The following is a 22553-nucleotide window of genomic DNA, read 5'->3' on the forward strand; positions in this document are numbered from 1 at the left end:
GATAAAATCTCACTTATCATTTTAAAATGTTCCCTCTGCATCTCTGCTAGTCTAGTTTAGAAAAGCCAACAGCTCCACAGAACAGAGGCTTATGCATTCTCATGATCGTGTGTGCGTATGCATGGCAGGTACATCTGGGGAGTGGGCACAAGGGCCACAGCACACAAGGAGGTCAGAGGACAGATGCAGAGGAGCAGACTCCTCCTTCACCCTTATGTGGACTCACAGGATCAAACTCAGGTCGCCAGGCGTGTGCCAAGTGCCTTTGCTGTCCAAATTATCTCACCAGCCCCAAATATGTATTATAAGCTCGTAAGTCTTTGTTCATCCAAACCAGTGTTAAGACCAGGAAAGAAACAAAACCATGAAGTTAAAAGACAAGTACGTATAGCAATGCTAAACTCGGTACTATGTCTTAGGATATACCTGAAACGCTTCACCGAGTCAGCTACTTGTTCGGGTGAGGTCATCCAGTCAACATGGTCAACTATTTTTCTGAAAGTTAAGAAATTTGAAAGAGTAAGCTTAAAGTCTTAGCAGGCAAATACAACTGACACAAGTCTCACAGTAACACTTTGAGTGGAGATAAGCTTCTTCTAAGAAGAGGAGAGCTAATGATCTTTAAAAGCTCCAAGGAAAAAGTGCCTGATAACACTGGGCCATTCCCTTAGGGAAGCGAAGTTTACGGACAGTCACATGGGCTCTAATGGAAGCAGAAGAGCTACCTGTTAATAGTGTCACCATATGTGGCTCTAATAAGCTGCTGGAGCAGGTTCTTGATATTCCTTCGCAGCCACTGGTTTCTCTCTTTTAAATCAAACACCTCATCCATCAGAAGAAGCATTACCCTAAGTGGAATATTATCATCCACCTGGAAACAAAATGAGACATAAAAATCAGGATCACTGTTTAGCTTCGTACTATGGAAGACCATTTGTACTGAACAAACAGCAACCACCTAAGATGTCGGAAAGTACATGACATTAGAGTCTTTGAAAGACGACACTGCATTTTAATTCAGGAAAAAACCTGTCTAACAGGTACTTTTATAGAACACAGAATTTTACAATCCTGCGATGTTAAGTAAATTCTAAGGTTGTAGTTTAAAAAAACTTCTCAAAGTCGATTCATGATGATAATCTTACAGAAATATGATTTAGTTCTAACTTTTAGCACTCTGGTAACGTAATATTAAAATAAATAATTATTTTCTGGTAATTTTTTTCATAAAATAAAAAGTATTTTGGCTGGGTGGCGGCGGCGGCGGCGGCGGCGGCGGCGGCGGCGGCGGCGGCGGCGGCGGCGGCGGCGGCGCACGCCTTTAATCCCAGAACTTGGGAGGCAGAGGCAGGTGAATCTCTGAGTTCAACGCCAGCCTGGTCTACAGAGTGAGTTCCAGGATAGCCAGGGCTACACAGAGAAACCTTGTTTCTTAAAAAAACAAACAAATAAACAAAAAACAGAATAAAAGTATTCTTATTATCTATATTTAAACAGATGAAACAAAGAATGTTTTGCTTAATTAAGATGTGCACGCGCACACACATATACAACTATTTTCAGGGAAAAAGAATTTAAAGTACAACCCATTAAGTAATTAAGCTATCATTATAAAATGAACAATTTTATGGAAATTTTATGCTTCAATTGGCACAGTTAATATTATATTATTAATATTAGTATATTTTATATAATTGGTATAATTAATTAGTGAATTAATTAGTTAGCAAACCTAGAAGAATTTAATTAGTACACCTAAAGCTACTATAATTTTTGCAGACTTTTTACCACATATTGCTCTGTTTGGGCATTTTTTTATCTTACTGACCTTTTGCTTGTATATTATGGTTTCCAATTTTGTGTTTTTATGGCTTTGGGGTTTTTTGCATGTGTGGGTTTCTTGTGTTTTTTATTTTTTAAAAAATTCTGGGTTTTGTTTGCTTGCCTGTTTGTTTTCTAAAGAAAGAAAGGGAACATAGCTTGTGGAGTTGGGTGGGTAGATTGTGGAAGGACCTAGGACAAGTGGGTGGGTGGGGGATACATGATCAGAATATGTTATATGGAAAGGTTTTATCAGTTGAAAAAGAAAAAAGAAATTAATATACTTTAATCATGAAAGCCTTCACTCAATAGTACAAAATAATAATAAAAACTAGCTGGAATGCTTTTATGTGAAAAGTTATTCATGCCAGTAGAAAATAGTTACTGATTTAGAACTATATGTAATGGCTGATCATTTTATAATTTTTGATACTTTGATACTCCTTTCCCTCAATTCTGTAACTTAAATAATGAAAAAGGGCATGGGTTTTAAAGTTTTACTACTATGTTGCAAGCATTTGATTAGTATAGTTTTTATGCCATGAATGGACAGTTTATAACTTAAACACACGGGGGGGGGGGATTGACTCATTTCATTATTGTGGTAGAAGAAATAATGCTCAATTATGTGATTAAAATAACAACATAAGTTTGCTAACAAGACATTATGAAAAAAAGTTCAACTATAAAATCCACATAAAAGATGCTTACAGATACTGTTAAACTCATGAAATATTCTAAAATGACCTTGAAGAAGCAAAAAAAGAAAAGACAGTTTATTGTAAACTAATCTATCTGGAAACTGAGAAAGGAAATTGTAACTCTAAGATAAATGCCGGGCGGTGGTGGCGCACGCCTTTAATCCCAGCACTCGGGAGGCAGAGCCAGGTGGATCTCTGTGAGTTCAAGGCCAGCCTGGGCTACCAAGTGAGTGCCAGGAAAGGTGCAAAGATATACAGAGAAACCCTGTCTCGAAAAACCAAAAAAAAAAAAAAAAAAAAAAAAACTCTAAGATAAATCTGTCTAAGAGACCAGAGCCGAAACAGATTCAAAAACACACAAAAATGGAATCACACATATAATATATAAGATAAGGAAAAAAACAAAACAGTGGCTAAGATGGACTTTCAGGAAATGGTGCTTAGGCCAGCTGAATGCTCATCCAATCTACACATACAATGAATCACAGATAGAGTGCAGACTGAAATGCTGCCATGGTAAAGCGAGATTTTTTGCCTGTAAAGGAAACCCACAGGGCAGCGTCACTGTGACCCTACGGTAGGCCATTTACATAGAGTACCTTGCGGGGGCATTTCAGATATACACACATACACATGCACACATAAAATAAAGAAAACTCACACTCAGATTCTATGCAGCATCCACACTAATAAAACACACAAAAGCAAAGACAGCTGAGCCAATAGGAAAATGAGTAAAAGATTTGGATATCCATAAGGCCACTGCATGAATGGCCAACATACATGAATCCATGAAGCACAACCACGAGAAAGAAGGCTGAGTTACAGAGATACAAATGTTGGCTCTCGGCAACAGGCAGACTATGAAACTCTCGTGTGCCGCTGGTGACAACGAACGCGGCACAGTCGGTTCTGGAAGAGTATTTCGTAGCACATACTAAAGTTTAATCTACAGAATTTATATGTATGTTCTGACTCAGGTCTTGAATTTCTAGGTAGAAGGATGTGCATTTATCTTTTTTAATTTTAAGATATGGACTAAAATGTTCATAGAGTTCTATGCACAATCGACATACAAACTTACCAGATTCAATACGCATATTAAAGACACAAACACTGAGAGAGACAACGACAGGACACGGCACAGAAGACCGTCACAAAGCTCAACCACCACCAACAGACTAAGGGAGGGTAGGCACCCTCTGCAGTTTCCTTCACAAGTACAGAGTGTGAAGACCAGGGGAAAAGGGTGGAAAATCCAGGGCAGAGGAGAAGGTTGTAACAGCAAGGGAGGGGTTGGTTTCTAGGGCCCTGGTAATTCCTGTTTGTTTGTTTGTTTGTTTGTTTGTTTGTTTGTTTGTTTAAATTAAGAGCACTGATATCAGAAACATGTTCAGTCCATAAGAATTCACCATGCTTAACCCAATATGGGAACCCGAATGAATGAAACATGCACATTTATTTAAAAAAATCTGCCAAACATATTAAAATAAAATTACAGAATAAAAATTAACTCACATTATCATCAAGTTGAGCTGAGACTCGACAATGTTCAGGATCTGAATCAGTCTTCGTAATTAAAGGAGGCACCTATACATTTAAAGAAATAAAAAGTTAACACACTAGCACAGTGGAATAACCTAACACCACCATAAACCAAAACAAACACCAGCATTTGATTTGATTTTTGGTGCCACATATTAACAAAGCTTAACATTCTAAATTTGAAACTCAACATGGCCAGGGGACAGTGCTGCAGTGTGCTTCTACTTTAAGACCTCGTGAAAGCATGTTAACAGGTTTAAGCAATTAACCAGTTATTTGATGAGCAGGAAGAAGGAAAAACCAGTGTTAGCTGAAAAACATCTGGAAACAGACCACGTGTTTTAAAGCCCAGGAAAGTCAATGACGTTTTCTGCCCCAGGTCATCTGAGGTAGGACCAGCAGAAGCAGTACTGCCACTCATTTCAATGTTCCCTTTCCACAGACACACATAAGGACAAAGCACCACTGAGAGGACAATGTGAACAGAAAAGGAACTCTAACATTAAGGAAAACGTGTGTTGAATAAATATGTGTACATGTCATTCAGATTCACATGGAATTAGATATTACCTATGTTTACAACAACTCAAGTGTTAGGTTTATGCTTTGTCTTTTACAGCTTTGATAACATCCTTAAAAAACAACGTCAAAATTATTTTAAAACTGTAAGTTAAAAATGCAACAAAGGTATTCATTCAGTAGAACCCCACTGTCTAGGAATGTAATAAGAAAGCTTCCTGTCACTTCTGTACCACATAGGGGTATGCACATGAGGACACACCCACACAGGGGAGGACCTCCCTTGACTTTGATCTGATGGTTCTCCACTGTTTGAATCAGGAGAAATTGAGTGAATATTAAGTATAACTTATTTACAAGTACAACTTATCTATTTGCAAAGAAATCTACACCATTAAGAATCAAAATAGCTCAGTGTAATAAGTTGATACAAAATATTAACTTTGTTAATTTTAAATATTTATTGTAAATGAATTTTTAAAAATCTACCACAACAGATTGATTGAAAGGATTTTTTAGTGTCAGTTTCTGACATAAATTTGCCCCTTTAGCTTTTCTTTTTTATAGATGTATGTCTGAAAATTTGGGGAAGTAGCTCAATACATTTTAGCTGACATAACAACAATTTGCTTTACATACCACTGGGAATCCTCTTACCTTAAAGAATGACTGCTTTATGTCTTGACCTAACCTCTCTGACATTCTGCCTACGTTGTCTGACATTTTTGTCACTCCCTCAGCCAAGCTATCAGGAAGGGATTTTACTGCATTTGAAACATTCCTCATAGAGTTGCGAAGTGGATTTACAAAAGTGTCCATCTAAATCGAAAAAGAAATTATATTCAGATCAGTTATACAACTCAGAGGCAAAGAAAATAGAGAGTGCAGCCATGGGAAGATGAAACAATTTTCTAGTCAATGATATGCCATTCACTACATTTAAAAAATTATACACACACACACACACACACACACACACACACACACACACACACACAAACCGTTGACTTGGTGCACCTTAACCTATATCTAATAATGCATGTACATGATTTTAAAATGTGACTGGGGAAGATAGGGTTAGGACAGGAATATAAGCCTTCATTGTTTACTTATTAAAGAAATTCTGAATACCTTCCCAAATAAACATTGATGCAAAACAGAATTAACCAGTGCATACTTCCACCATAATCCAAAGCAGTGGTGAGATATTTGCCATAGCATGAGACATGTGCCAAAGAGCTACAGAGAGTTGGACTAGCCAAGAGGAGAAGTTGGCTGAGGTAAGCAAAGCCAGAAGGTGGGGTCACCGAGGCCTTTTGACAGCAGACATGCAACTACAGCTACTGGATTTGTAGTTGCCCTCCTGAATTTTGGTCTTGCCTTGGTCCAGCATTTCCTCACTCTTCCTCCAACCTTCCCTTCTGGAATGGTGATGTATATTCTGTGAAATTACATGCTGGAAGTTTGTTATTTACTTTTTAATATTTATGGAGTTTACAGTTAAGAGACTGCCTTGAGACTCAGAAGAGCCTTTGGACTTTGTGTTAAGATGTGAAAGACTATGGAGACTAAATGCATTTTGCATTATGTATGGCCATAAGCCTATGGGGGACAGAGAGTGGAACATGATGGTCTGAGTGAGAATGGGCCATATATTTGAACACTGTGTCCACAGATGGTGGAACTGTTTGGGACTTGTTGGGGAATGGGCGTTGAGGTTCACAGAGTCATGCCATTTGCAGTGTGCTCTCTGCCTCCTACTTGTAGATCAAGATACAAGCTCTCAGCTGTCCCTGGCCATACCTTTGCTCTGACACCATGGACTTTAGCCCTCTGACACCATATGCTCCATAAACTCCTTCATCGAAAAGATGCATTGGTGTTTTATCACAGCAACAGAAAAGTAAGACAACCACCAATAAAGCTGCTATGCTTTATGGAATATTCAATCTTAATCAAGAATACACAGGTATAATTAATTAATTAATTATATTTTTGCTGATGCTTTGTTTTCAAGACAGGGTTTCACTGTGTAGCCCTGGCTGTCCTAGAACTCTCTCTGTAGACCATGGTGACCTGGAACTCAGTGATCTGCCTGCTTCTGCCTCCTGAGTGCTGGGTACTAAAGGCTTGTGCCACCATATCCAGCCTGATATGCAGGATTCTAAGAAAGGACCTTATTAGAATATCTGTCAAATATCTATCACATTTAAGACACGCAAATAATGAGAAAATTGCAATGTTTATTATAACGTGATATTCACTAAAGAGAACTTCATAAGTATAAGAGTCCATCTTATGATTACTTCTACAAATACAGGTTTTATTTGAAAACAGACCTAGAAAGTGTTTTGAAATATTCTGAAAACAGACAAGAAACAAACTTTCAAACCACGAGGTACAAGAGTAAATCATGGAGGCCAGTGCAAGCACACCGAAACCATACAGCTGTCTGTTCTTTAAGGTGCCATCTCGACTCACTTCTCTGTTCTAGCAGCACAACACAAGGGAATTTTAACTTAAATTTATACTTCTCACTATGGGCAAAAATGATTTCGCATCACAATGTAACAGTAGAAAAAAGGTACATCTAAGTGAAAGAAAGGCTGCTTGGCAATTATTCTATTAATCGTTCTACAGATTTTTTTAAAAAAGAAATAGGGAAAAGTAATAGTCTCTAAGATACTTCTTAAGTTGTGAAAAGTCTCTCATAAAATGCTTATAGATGAATCTAATGGCTACTTAGGAGAGTCTTTAGACTTTATTAATAATTACAAATATAAATGCAATTAACATATATGTACTACTGCTGATTATTTAAAAAGATGATGTATATTTAACAAAATTTCTTTTATCTCAGAAGACTTATCAATTATTTTGTTAAAATTAAAATAATCATAAAACGGAAAATACCTAAGAGAAGACTGGAACACATCCCTATTAACATTTAAGGTTGGATAATGAATGCAACCACTCTGCAGAACGAGTATGAAAATATGCACATGCATATATGTATGTACACACAAACACACACACACACACACACACACACTTTACTATTTTAAAGTCTATATATAGAATTTATTTTTAAAACATTCAACTTAGGAATGTTAGCATCCATTATGTTGTAGTTTAAAAAAAAAAATGGCACTATTAGGAGGTATGGCCTTGTTGGAGTAGGTGTGTGTGTGTGGCCTTCTTAGAGGAAGTGTGTCACTGAGGGGCTGGGCTTTGAGGTTCTCTTTACTCAAGCTATGTTCAGTGTGGCACACAGTTCACTTCCTGTTGCCTGTGGATCCGCTTTTTCTCCAATCCAATGTCTGCCTGCATGTCACCATGCTTATCATCATGATGATGATGAACTGAACATCTGAAACTATAAGCTACCCAATTAAATGTTTTCCTTTTTGTTTTTAATGACAACGAAGGACTTGGAAGGATGATAGGAGATTTTCTGTTTTTATTTTAAATTCATCAAAGACTTCCAACAATGTGCAAAGGGTTACTGCATATCTTCCTAAATTCTATTACTTCTGCCTCTGCTCTTATAATTAACTGCAAACATTTATTAGTTATCTGTAAGACATGTTTAAACACAGAATAATATCTTACTTGATTTATGCCTTGGCTTAAAATAAAGAGTTACATCTTCATTTCTTGAGAAAACTAAAGTAGCAAAATGAGAAGGAATACCATGAAGGTTGCTAGCCAAGAAGGAACAGGACTTTGAAGGCCTGTTTACAAGGCTTCTGTTCATACCACAATACATAATTCCAAAAACAGGTCTGGTTTCATATTTTAAATGAACTAAAACACTTTAAATAATAAGCATTCCACTCAGCAGGTAAAAATATTTTCAGAACACATCCTATTTAACATTTTTTTCTCATCTTTAATTCAAATAAAAGACATTTCCTCCCTATAAAGAACATTTCCAACTCAAAATAATAAATAGCTTGTAACCTATTTTAGGTTTTATTTTAGATTTCCTAATGGACCAAGTTTGTTCCCTTGTTTTTCCTTCTTTCAAGCTCCACTAGATCATAATGTGAGTTTATACATAAGGTAAGAGGAACCAGTCTGCCTGCGTCTTAGGCTTAAAAGTCATTTTATAGTCAAAGACAAACTAGGCTCATTCCTGTTTTGATAAAATCTGTTTCTCAAGGATTGGCTAGGACCCACCTGTAACCTTAACTACAAATGGTTCTGTGCTCCTGTTGTGGGAAATGGCAACTACATCTTTTTTACAGAAAGTTGTTACAGCCATCTTGCAACCTTACCTTTGATTTAAAAGGTTGTCCTGACCACCTTACAGTTAAGTTTTGGTTTCATGCTACGGTCTCCTCCTGTAATCCCACCTATTTTGCCCACCAAATCTGCCACTGGAAACTCCCTACCCTGAGCAATGAAAACCTCTTCCTCGCATCCAATGCTGATCTCTTGAACCCCACTTCTGGGGAGAGACAGCCAATGTACACAAATAAAAAAGCTTGCTTTAATTAACCACTTGAGTAATTTGGCCAGGATGATTTGGATTGGTGGTTTTTCTCCTCCTGTCTTTGGGATTAACAGATCCTCCAGGCAACAGTGCAATGATTGAAGACACCATGCCAAGATGCACTTAACATATCATTTTAAAACACGTGCAAATCTGTAGTTTTCCTTTATCAAAAGGGAACCACGAAAGAGTATCTGTAGAGGAGATTCAACAGCATGCTTACCTTGCGAGCAAAGTCACCTTTCCCTTTACTGTAGGCTTTGTTCTCAAGGAAATCAAACACACAGTGAGCCAAAGCTGGGGATGCCTTCATCATCTCAGGAGCTAAGAGTAACTAACAGGGAGAGGAAGGGAGGTTAAGATGGCAGGGCAGTGGAAATGATTTTTTATAATTTCATTTTATAAAAAGTGAAGACTATAAAATACTTTAACTTGACTCTATTTTCTGACTCTACAACTTAAACACATTAGAAAACTGTGTTGTTTATATAATAATGCTCAAGATTAAAGTTAAAGAAAATAGAATTTTATGATACACATAAACAAAAACATAAAAGTTCAAAACAAAATATTGCTTACACAAATGCTAATGAACTTAATAATCTAGCTTTGATCCTTCTACATCACAAGTTGTGATATAGTGAGTTCAGGAGCTAAAAGTACACAGTAGAGCCACTTTTAAAAATAGACTTATAGTACCTCATTTGGGAAAAGTCATTTTATCAACTATACAAACGTAACTGATAGGGATCTTACTAGAACTAAAATTGACTATGTTTGAAGCAAAATGTCTAAGAACAGCTTTAGAAATGTAGCATGTATGCCTTCAGCTTTGAGCTGGGAGAAAACAAAAGTCAGCAGCCACACCTTTGCCTCCTTCTCTTCCTGTCCTTTCAGTACACATAACAAGGAAGTACAACTGCAGCTTTAGAGCCAGTCACACGTGGGGATATTTAAGAGATGAAATTTAAAAAAAACACTTCTAAACTAATTACTCAGTATATTAGCTTTTAAATTTCACTAGATTCTGAGGGAGGAATTTACTAAGTCTTTTTCTAAAAGAGTAATTTCTAAAATTACTATATAGTAATTCTGTAGGTTATGACCACAGAGTCTCTACTATAACTATTCAAATCTCCTGCTTAAGAAAGAGAGAGAGACAGAAAGAAAGGGAGAGAGAGGGAGGAAGAAAGAGAGAAAGATTAAGAGAAAGAGAGAGAGAGAGAGAGAGAGAGAGAGAGAGAGAGAGAGAGAGAGGAAGAAAAGGAAAGGAAAGGAAAGGAAAGGAAAGGAAAGGAAAGGAAAGGAAAGGAAAGAAAAGAAAAGAAAAGAAAAGAAAAGAAAAGAAAAGAAAAGAAAAGAAAAGAAAAGAAAAGAAAAGAAAAGAAAAGAACAGCTCCAGGCAACAGATAAAAATTCCTGGTCGCAAACAGACGCTTATCTGTTGTCTGCAGTTTGCAGACTCCTCCTGCAGAAGTCAGGGAGCTAAGTAGTGGGACACTTACTATCAGCTGTGGTGATGCCTTTCTGAGACATGCAGAACAACACATTACAAACACTTGCTAGGATCAACTGAAAAGACTCATTACTCCACCTGGGTAATTCCTGGGTAGTCAGGTGTAACACTTTTCTCTCTGGGCATTCTACTAGCCTGTGCAATATGTAACTTGTAAAATATGTTTTGTTATTTCCTATGAGGAAATTTTATGACCAACATGGTGGATCCAAGAAGCATCTTCAGCTATATTCCTCTCTTGAACTATTCAGAGAATAAAAAAATGTTCTGATTTTTGTGGTAACCGGAAAAGTGACTATGTATTGAATTGGGAGCATGTAACTGTTGGGTATACCATTATGATATATCTAGTTATAATAATCTGAAAAACATGTTACACATGCTCATGTAAACATAAGGAAACAAGTATTGAGTGCTTAAAAGAAAATATCACTAAATATAAAAATAGTTAATAAACTATTAAAAAGACTACATGTCACATTTGATACACTCCTCAAAATTGGTTATCAGTCCACTATTACAGCAAAATACTCAGTGTGGTTTTGTTCTCACTGCTAATAAGGCTGGAAATAGAGTCAGGGTCACAGGCATGCTAAGCATATGCTGCATCAAACATAACTCAATAAAGAAATCTACTCTACGTGTGTATCATAGCAAATGAAATCGGTGGGAAATAACAAAATGCCCTTACCTGCAAATAGGCATTTAAATCCTTTTTCCTCTTCTCTAAGAAGTCTCTGTCCATGTTGTTAAAAGTCTTTTTACCAGGGAGCTTCAATATGCTGGACAGATTTTCAAACTAGAAAAGAAAATACATTCAACAGTTCTTTTAAGAGAAATAATTTCCACTTAACAATTTTTCTACATGTCAAAAGTATCTTCAGATAATTTGAGGTTATATTTTCTTTTTTCTTTTTTCTTTTCTTTTTTTTTTTATTTTTCGAGACAGGGTTTCTCTGTGTAGCTTTGCGCCTTTCCTGGGACTCACTTGGTAGCCCAGGCTGGCCTTGAACTCACAGAGATCCGCCTGCCTCTGCCTCCCGAGTGATGGTATTAAAGGCGTGCGCCACCACCGCCCGGCGAGGTTATATTTTCTTACATAAAACATCACAAAAACATTGTCCCCAAAGCCCAAAATACAGTTCCCCTTCTTTATCATGATGAAGAATAACAAAGGTAGGTAACTGATGAAAAAGGACATTCAGCCAAGTTTCATTTTGGTGTTCTAATTGTCAGATTATTCAAAATTTCATAGTAAAACAGTAATACCTTTCTTAGCAACCATTTGACTCATGAACAGAGTATTAAAGATTTAAAATTTTAATCAAAGTTATGATATTATGGCTTGTTAAAATCTAAAAGACTAATTTAATATTAATGACAATAAAATAATCACGGTATTATATTTATAAAGCAGAAAAGACAAATTACTAAGTATAGACATCAACTATATTAAACTCTGTATACATCTATAATAAGCATTAATAATTTTTCCTCATCACCATATGAAAAATAAGCTCATGGATTACACTATGAAAAAAACCTAAGAGTCACTGTCACATTAAAGCAATACAGGAGTCTGGCCTTCACAGACTTGGTGTTTAGGTACATCTGAACGGTCCATGACAGTAACCTCCTACACCTTCTCAACACAAGCTGTTACTACAGCGGTTGCTCACATGGCCTAAGGGCAGGGACTTTACTAGGAACGCTGGTCAACTGCCACGACCTGCAGCCTTGGGCAGTTTCTTCCCTCTTTCCATAGTAAACACACTGAAGCAAGCAAAGCTTTTAAAACCTTTGTTTAAAATATATTATCTCTACGAAGAACACCAATCCTTATTGCAGAGGAGGGCAGGTGTTCAGAATCATGTGGATCTTCAACACAGCGAACTAGCTCACCTTTGTTTAGAGTGAAAACATGAACAGGTTCATTGTAAAATAATTATTTTCCTTTAGTCATTATCAAGGAAAAAACGGGCAGGAGTAATACATTGAAAGTACTGTGTAGTAGTGATAACTCACAAATCTGGTTACATATAAAGCCAGCAGAAACAAGTCTTCATTGAATATACTAAGTAAAATAGACTGTCTGGTTCAATGAACCACCCCCCTTTTTTAATAAAAAAAATTACAAGGTGGAAGTGAACATCCAATGCTGTTTTAAAAGACTGACAATTTCCTAAAATATTATTTATGTATATGACTCTAAATTATCCACTTAGTTTCCTTTCTTACCAAAGAGTAAGGGTCTGAAACAGCATTTCTCAAGCTCACTTGCTGAAGGCCTCACCTCTAGTACCCCATACTGTAATCACATATAAGACCAGGTCTTTAGTGAGGTAATTAAATTAATCCGAGACTCCTGGAGTAGGCTGTAAGTCAGCCTGACTCTGTTATCCTCATAGGAGGACAGCACACATCAGGAATGCACACATACAGGGAAGAGGCCATGTCCTTGTCTGACAACTGAGAAGCCTTAGGAGAAGCCAACCCTGCCAACCCTGCACCTCATGCTTCCAGCTTTTGGAATGATTGTCATTGTGTGATTTACCCAGTCTGAAGTATTTTATGAACACAAATGCCAGTTGTCATTAAAATAAGAATTTCCCCATAAACTTTAAAATGTTAAGAAACTACAACAATAACTTAACATCACAAAATAGAAAGTCTGGATTTTAAAGACACAATCCTTTGTGAGTTAACTGCCTGTACATCAGTATTCTAAAATACTGTCTCGGGAAAAGGCGATAACTTTTATATAACCTATCAATACATACAGAAATATTTTAAAGAATGAGAAAAATAGAAAAATGTCCAAACAAGTAAGAATTGGCACATACTAAATCAGAATGTCCTCTAAAAGGACTCACATACTGAATATAAGTCATAGACACTCTAAGCCCAAAGAGTTTATCTTTCAACATTAAGCATATTGGGTTTAGATTCTTAATACACTTCTAGAAATTTGATGAAGCAGGTTTGAAACTACGCTATGAGAAATTCAAAATGTGTAATACTCAAACACTTAATGATCGTATTCATTTGTAAAATGAATATTTAATAACATCATTGACATCAGTGTGTGCACTCATCCAGACTTGACTCAGGGAAACAGAAATGTACAGTATCTACAGGAATGTATATTCCTAGAGTCAAGACACTGCCTGCCTGGTTCACTGTTATTTTCCTAGAACTGAGTAGAGTCAGGCACATAAGAAAAACTTAATAAGTCTTTTTAAAATAAATGGTCAGTTCAAGCCATTTTTAAATGCATATAACATTCAATTTTTAACTCTTAAGTGTATCAACCTTCTCCATAAATGTAAGACTATTTATTAAAGTCTTTAAAGAAAATAAATGATAGTTCATTTACTTAGATTTAGAAAAAACATTATTCACTAAATTAAGCAAACTGACACTAATTTTAAAATCATTTACTTCACTTTTAAGCACTACTTATTTATTTGTGTTAAGAGAAAAATTGTAATTATTTGTTCACAGAAAAATGTTCTATAGCTGGGCGGTGGTGGCGCACGCCTTTAATACCAGCACTCGGGAGGCAGAGGCAGGCGGATCTCTGTGAGTTCAAGGCCAGCCTGGGCTACCAAGTGAGTCCCAGGAAAGGCGCAAAGCTACACAGAGAAACCCTGTCTCGAAAAACCAAAAAAAAAAATGTTCTATAAAACCAAATTCCCATTAATTTGCACTAAGTGAAACTATTCTTGGCCATTAATAATTTTTAAAAAAAACTTATAATTGGTGCAAGTGCATGACAGAGCTACATGAGCTGCCTGCTTTTAGACACTGATCTAATATATAAGAAGTAAGCAGTTTTTCTCCAATGTGAACTGGAGAGTCCTTCATAAAAGATTCTTAACGTAGAAAAATATAAAGGAAAAGACATGTCCAAAGACAGTTACTTATTTCATTAAAAACAGTCCTATTAGTGATGTTCAGAAGTTGATCAACATCTCCTGTTTTTAATCATTTCAAATCTCTAGTTTATCTTCCTGTATCTGCTAAATATTTTAATGAGATTATCATGGTACCAACCATATTTTTCCAAATACATTAAATGAAAAGGATATTTTCTGATTGCTATAGTACAAAATCATTTGAAATCCAGTTAGGTGTTATCTTTATTTTATTGGCTTGATATTACTTAGATAACTAAAATTTTGAATCAATCAAAGACTTTCAACAGTGAAAATATGCTCCACAGATTACCTATTCCATCTCATATGGTATTGGTTTTTTCTAAGTCAAGGAGAAGAAAAAATAGCTTTTCGAAAATAATAAAGAAAAACAGTTTTGTTTTCATTTAACTTTAAAAGTCTTTATAGTTATTTCTACAAAATAAGATTAAGTTTACTAAGAATTTAAAACAGTATTTGGTTAATGTCAGGTTCATTTTAGACTGTGGTTCAAAATAACTTAAGCAGGTTTTAGCAACACTGTTGGATGGAAGTACCATTCAAAATAACTATCACTTTAAACTACGCCTCCAGAAATCACCACTGTGTTCAAATGAGCTCCTCAGTCTCCTTCCCTGCGGCAAAGCAGCCCCTCTGCAGAGCACAGGCTCTCCTCCCTCCCCCATCCATCCATTTGTTTTCCCTCTCAGGTCAGAAATGACATCCACTTAACTCCTCCATTTTAAACTACCACTGGTGCTTTGGTATTACTCCACAATGAGCAGACTGCTTCAAGTTTCCACATCTGATTTAGTGGCTCATTGCTTAAAATCATGGCAATTATATAAAAAATCAATACCTTATTTTCTCTCATTAACTTTATTCACTGTGAACATCCTTAGAGAAATGTAGATCCAAAGCTGAACCAAGAAACAGTATAAGGGCCACAAGTTTTACAAACCTCATTACCTGCTCAGTGATTCTCATGTGGAAGTCATGGAAGTCACTGTACCGCCGATAGGTTTTCCACATCTCCTCGGTGTTTAGACTGCGCCGGTGGACAGTGATGGCATATAGCGCATATGTCTTGCCATGATCATTACAAACGCCTGCCACAGCATATGGGTCATAGTCAGCATATACTAGTCATTTCAAACAAATGAAGAGGAACAAAAGACACAAAAAGGAGGGAATGAAGAACAAAAACAAACAAACAAAAAAAGACAACATGAAATGAAGACTTTGAAATGACAGACAACAGAATGGTAGCAATGATGGAAGAGATTCCAGTCCTCTGTGCTCCCATGACTAGGGTATTATAAGCAATGACTACAACACAACATAAGACAAGTTAAGTCTGATGATGCCACTGGCCACTGGAATCTCTTCTCAAGAGCTTCTATTCATTTTTAAGAATATTGTCACAGTACTATTCAGTATACCAGGAACCCAGAAACCAAGCAATAAGCTTTTACTATTTATTTATTTATAGTTAACTAAAATCTGTTCAACTAAAGAACAACAAAAAAGCCACGGGGTAAAGCTTATCTCCTGGTAATTCTTTTCTCAGAATTACCAATTACATTCAACAATTTACAGATACGGTTTATTCTGGGAAGTTAGCAACAACAGCAGCAATAAATAAATAAATAAGGTCTTCATCCTTCTGACTTTCCACACACCATACAAGCCAGGGGGCCTTTAAAGGTGAAATCTGTTTCTACTTTGTACTAATCTTAGATAAAGAGAAGAACTCTTAATCATGCTCTTGTCTTTCTAAGCTTACTGTTTTACTCTAGAGCAGTGGTTCTCAATCTTCCTAATGCTGTGACCCTTTAATACAGTTACATTGTGGTGACCTCCCACAATAAAATTACTTCGCTGCTACTTCATAGGTGTAATATTGCTACTATTATGAATCATAATGTAAATGTGATATACAGGATATCTGATATGCAACACCCCAAAGGGTTGTGACCCACGGGGGTTAGGGGGTTGGGTTGAGAACCACTCTTCTAGGTCTCCAAAACTTCATTACTTTCTTTTCATGTTTATCTAGTGTGTATCTACATGTAGGACTGCAAGCATGTGTGTACATTCATACAGAAGCCAATGATAAGCATCAGATATCCTTCTCAGTCTCTCTACTTTTTGTCTGAGCAGGGTCTCTCACAGAACCTGGAGTTAATCACAGAATTGACTAGACTAGCTGACCAGCAAGCCCCAAGGATACTCTTCTCTCTACCTGTCCAGCCCTGGGTTTCCAGGGGCATGCTGGATGATCTAAATTCCAATCCTCTTTCCATGGATGCTGGAGATCTAAATTCCAATCCTCATGCTTCGGTGGCAAGCACTTTACCAACAGAACCATCATTTTTCCACATAGCCTACAGCATCTGTAAACTTTTTTTTATCCATTTTTAAAATATTGCCATGTGTCGCAGGCATCAAGGCTGTTTAGCCCCTCTACTCCAGTTCTTAATTGGGTACTCATCTTAATTATAATCATTGTATTTTTTTATTTTACATTCTTTTCTTGGTTCTTTTCATTCTTGCCTTGGGACTTATTCTTCTATTTTTCAACATATTTAAGTACTATTAAGATGGTAACTTCTGATTTTTCAAGTATACAACTTTCCCTTATTGTGGCTCCTATTTCTTCCCGGAGCTGCTTTCTGAAATTCAGCTTTAAGCTTAGGCATCTGGGTGCTCTGGCTTATGAAAGAATGCACCAGGAAAGCTGTTACCACCGTAAGTGGTTTTCACATAGCTGGCCCTCTGTATACTTAAATTCAGCCAACTGAGCATTGAGGATAGTTTTTAAACATGCTTGTACTAGTATGTACAGATTATTTTTATCCTTATCCATAATCTCTAGCCAATACAGTATACCAATTGTTTATATAGCATTTCATTGCATTGGGTTATCAATCTAGCAATGATTCAAAATATATGGGAGGATATGCACAGGTCACTGCAAATACTCCATGACTTCACAAAAAAAAAAAAAACAGAGTATCTGTGGATTTTGCTCTCTGAAGGGGTTTGGGAATGAATATGCCATGACTCTCGAAGGGCAACTATACTAGCTCTCTCTGGATTGATAGACTGGCATATATAATAACTAGAGAACAGTGAAATGCAGATACACGCATATAGGCACATAAACCGAGGCTTCACTTCTGGGGGGATATCAGATATCATTCCCTATGATGACCTTCGCATTCTCAGTCTTTACACTTGAATCTAAACTAAGTTTTCCTTGTTCTTGTTCACATCAATCTGTCCTTTCTGACACTGAAAGGGCACAGTTCTGCTCTCCCTAAACTAAGGGCACAAAAATGCCACCAAAACTGAGATACACCATCTTATTTTGTCATTTAGACAACAGGACAAGTGTTACTCCTTTTTTCCACGGAGAGAACAGACTCAAGGATTCCAAATGCAGGAGCCGAGCAAAAGGCTCTGTATGTTACTGTGAGCCTCACTAGGCGCCACTGCTTCTTCACTGCCCAGAGCCTGCTCCTCCTCATGGCTATGGCACCGTAGACTTTTCAGTACTTTTACAGCACTGCCATGTGCGGAAGGCACTGTGGCAGTTTAGACTACTACATCAGCTGAACGCTAACACATAATGATCGATTACAATGACCCGTAAGTGTGAAAAAAGAAAAGAGGTTTTAGAGCTGACTCAATATTTTACTGTCTTTCAGATCATCTAGAAAAGGAGTTTCTGTGTACCTTCTTAGTAAATTATTTCAATACCATAAAGGCAGATAGCTATATTGGCAAATATACATGAACAAAGCCTCAGTCTAACAATTTACGATAACTTTTCTAAAATTTGCACTTCCTACTTAAAATTGTCTTTCCTCCCCTTTACATATATTACCAATATTTTTATTTGACCAATTTAAATTATACTGATGATAATATTAGTAATAGAAATTCTTTAGTCATCACATTCTACATACACATTTTTGCAGTATGCACTGCTCACATTTTACCATCAACTTTCTCTTACAGACTCAGTCGTATCAAATAAATGACTTTTCCAGTAAGTTAAAGATTCAGCATTTCTAAACACTGTTGCCAGATCAATAAAGGATTGGCTTTATCAATTGTGTTCAAGGGATATTTGGAAAAGATAATGTAGAAGCCAATCAGGCAGCTCATCAAAACCAATTACAAATTAATGAGAACAAGGAGAACAGCAAGGAACAGAAGAGACAGAGAACATGTAGAAAATTACTTTTCAAAGGATAATCGAGATTTGTCACAAATAGTTAGGGAAAAGAGACCGCCCAGGTGCACGTACAGCAACAAGAATAATGAGGTTAACATTTTTAAATTTCAGAAAACAGATAATTTTGATGAAAGAAAAAGAAAACAGTAGAGGTCATGGACCAGTCTTAGAGCAGCAGAGCAATGAACTTCAGTCTTATGTTCAATAACAGAAATGTTAAGGACATGAGATCATGGATCAGTGTCCAGTTGGAAAAATAAACACTGAATAAGCACACATATATGATGCCTGTCACACATAAGTAATTACTAGTAGTTAGTTACACTTATAGCTATTTCATGAGATAGGCATTTCTATCAAGGTTCCACTTGACAGGTGAAGAAATTCCAGTAGCTAGAACTGAAGCTACAGAGTGAAGGTCTGAGCCAGGCAACGGGTCAAAGCTGTGCTCGTAACCCCACTATATGATATTACTTTCCCAGAATTTCTGTATGTTTCAGTGAGAGAAAAAACAATTTATTAAAAATGTTTTGCCTTATGCTTTCATGCATTTCAAAGAATAAGATACTGTTGAAAAAATAAACAACTGATTAAACAACTAGAAAATCAGAAGAGCCTAAAGAGAAATATTAACATCAGAGACATGGACATGAATGTCCTCTTCTAGACATAAAATTTAATATTTCTAAGAAATAAAAAAGACTATTACATGAAAAGACATCCTTAAATTTAGAAGACAAGCCAAGAAAGAATTTGAAGACTTTCTTTAGTTTTTTAAAAACTGATGGAAGGAAAAGGAGGGACAAGTGCTTCAAAAGTTCAAAGGAAAATAACAAGACCTCTACTTTAATCGACAGTGCGCTCTCCAGTGACGTCTAAACGGAGAGGAATAGATGTATTCACTACCTGAAAAAGGTGAAAAAACACCTGACACAACTTATTCCAGAAATCTAGCAGATGTGAGGATGCAAATGAGTCTTTAGCTCCACTGATAATAAGAGAGCAAAGCCATACTTAAAAATGCAGATAATTACTTTTCAAACTAGATTATGTATCAAAATCTCTTTTTAAAATCTAAAATGTAAAGTAAATGAAATTTGAGACAGGTATCTCTGTATAATACAGCATTAAGTATAGCAAAAACACTCTTGCACTCTAGGCACAGTGAGACCAGGGAGAAAACTACCATTTCTTTGTTTTGTTTTGTTTTGTTTTGGTTTTGGTTTTTCGAGACAGGGTTTCTCTGTGTAGCTTTGTGCCTTTCCTGGATCTCGCTCTGTAGACCAGGCTGGCCTCGAACTTACAAAGATCCACCTGCCTCTGCCTCCCGAGTGCCGGGATTAAAGGCGTGTGAAAACTACCATTTCTAATACTCATCAGCATTACTTGTGACTGTCACAAGGTCCTAGGTGGCTCAACCCATGAAAGTATCTGTGAGGGCCTTTGAGGAATGTGTACAAGTTCTGTCTATCCAATTATCTCTGCCAACTCTTAAGTACAAGAAAGCAAATACAGATTGGAGAGTTCTGCAACAAAGAAATAGAAATTATGAAAGGGATTACCAGCAAGATTCAAGTTCCAAGAGGAAAAGACTGGCTCTAGAATTTCCTTGAAATGATAAAATGCTTAGAAAGTAAGCATTTTCAAATGGTAACAGTGGCAACTTTAGAGAAGAAAAATTAACCAAATACACAAGCAACCAAACATTACAGGACTTAGTGAAGAATTTATTTCAAGACAACAAAATCAGAAAGTATGATCATAAAACATGCTGAATGGAATAATAAATGTGAAAGTAACAGGGATGTTACAATTGACCGTACTTAGGAGTAGTTGCAGCATGAGGCCACTTACCAGTGTCAGAAATGTAGGCATGAAGTTGTCCAGAATCATCAGAGGACACATTGGAAAGGTCATCTAAAGACTGGAAGAAAAATTAGGGGATAAAACTTTACAGGAAGAGTACTTAGAATTCTCTGTCAAAGGTCTACCACTCCTATCTCCTCATGTCCATTTCACACTATGTGCATGGCCAACACCTGGACCAGGATGCTCTGCATTTGCACTGTGAGAGCTGATGAGGAAGCTAAGCTCCTGAGCTCCTGGAACTTGGGAGACTGAGGCTGCAACCTTGAGTCTCAAATTGAAACAAAAATAAAAAAGTAACCATAAAATCAAACAATTTAGTAACAACATATCACGATAGCCTCTTCAACACTTATCCACATACAATAACTTATTTTCAATTATAGACAATATAAAGGAAGTTAAAAATAGGAACTCTTTACAATAAAAATTGTAAGGTGAAGGGCCGGGCGGTGGTGGCGCACGCCTTTAATACCAGCACTCAGGAGGCAGAGCCAGGTGGATCTCTGTGAGTTCGAGGCCAGCCTGGACTACCAAGTGAGTCCCAGGAAAGGCGCAAAGCTACACAGAGAAACCCTGTCTCGAAAAAGAAAAAAAAAAAAAAAAAAAATTGTAAGGTGAAATACACTACAGACAGATTTATATTTGTTAGCACTGTTGTTAACAAATTATCAGTTAATTTAGATTACTTGGCACAAAAGTAGGGTAGTTACACCTGCATCATGGAGTATGTGAGATTAATGAGAACACATGTAAAATATTTAGAAAACTGCCTACTATAATAATTAGCCACTATGACTATTTACCAAATGGAAGCAAGTCCAGACTAAGACTTTTGTTAGTAAATGTATAATTCTACAAACAAAACCATTAATGATTGATCAACAATTAATTTAACTATTAAACTAATTGAAGTTAAATTTTAAATCCCTTGGCCACATACACATGCACCCCCACACACAAGCATGTCACCAAGGCAGACAGGGCACACAGACAACCAAGCAAGGCAACCTGAGGCTGCTCTTTAGACCCTGCCTGCCAGGTTCTCCTTGGATGCCAACAAGGACGGCAGGGCGGGGGTGTCTCGCGCCACTCTGATATGACTGCTACACTCTATCTAAAACCGTCCGTACAATGTGCTTATCATCAACACCTATTTTCCTATTGGGCACAGGATTTGATATTTAGCAGGTAGAACGTGCAATTTGTCATTTGGCTCCTACAAAAACTCCTTTGCACTTAATCTCTGATAATATTTAATGCATTAATAACAATGCCACACCTTTGTGAGGACATAGAATAAGTGAAAATATTTTGGAAAGAAGTAAAACACATATACTTTAAGTGTTCATGTGGTGCACACAAAAATGTTTCCTTAATAGAAACAGCACAATTTAGATATAAGATTATTTTACACATCCAATATCTACCTATAATTTATAAACTATAAGTTTTTTCAATAACACAGCACAAAAAAATCACAAAATAATTTTTCAAAAATAAATATAACATATCATAAAAAAATGATAAAAATCTTAAATATTGTTGCAAATATCATGTACAAATAAATATAAAATAGACTATAGCTGGGCGTGGTTGCGCACGCCTTTAATACCAGTACTCGGGAAGCAGAGGCATGCGGATCTCAGTGAGTTCGAGGCCAGCCTGGTCCATAAAACAAGTCCCAGGACAGGCAGAGATTCTACACTGAGAAACCCTGTCTTGAAAACAAACAAACAAACAAACAACAACAACAAAAACTAGACTATGAAATTCCAAATGATAAAACAGTATTAACTCCGGAATTACATTCAATTTGGCAATTTGGAAAAAGTATTGTTTGATAAAAGAAAATTGTGATTTTTTTAAAACAGTGCGTGAATATTGTCCTAAAATAACCACAGTTTATAAAGCAATCCTTGAG

General features: G+C 36.6%; 1 protein-coding gene across 4 annotated transcripts in view; it reads right to left on the reverse strand.

The window, feature by feature from the left end:
- The window catches only part of Snx13 (sorting nexin 13), a 104104-nt gene that overhangs the window by 8607 nt on the left and 72944 nt on the right, over positions 1 to 22553 (reverse strand). For 2 of the 4 annotated variants that reach the window (XM_076550774.1, XM_076550772.1), the window contains exons 17-24: positions 20618 to 20687; positions 15487 to 15626; positions 11292 to 11399; positions 9308 to 9418; positions 5244 to 5405; positions 4041 to 4112; positions 726 to 871; positions 427 to 495 (exon numbers count right to left, since the gene is read on the reverse strand). In XM_076550774.1, the coding sequence (XP_076406889.1) occupies positions 427 to 495; positions 726 to 871; positions 4041 to 4112; positions 5244 to 5405; positions 9308 to 9418; positions 11292 to 11399; positions 15487 to 15626; positions 20618 to 20687 (878 nt within the window). Of the gene's footprint in view, positions 1 to 426; positions 496 to 725; positions 872 to 4040; positions 4113 to 5243; positions 5406 to 9307; positions 9419 to 11291; positions 11400 to 15486; positions 15660 to 20617; positions 20688 to 22553 lie in introns of all 4 variants that reach the window. The other 2 variants (XM_076550773.1, XM_076550771.1) reach the window with 1 other exon arrangement.

This window comes from Peromyscus maniculatus, chromosome 14 (assembly GCF_049852395.1).
Source record: "Peromyscus maniculatus bairdii isolate BWxNUB_F1_BW_parent chromosome 14, HU_Pman_BW_mat_3.1, whole genome shotgun sequence".
In the NCBI taxonomy this organism is placed as follows: Eukaryota; Metazoa; Chordata; class Mammalia; order Rodentia; family Cricetidae; genus Peromyscus; species Peromyscus maniculatus.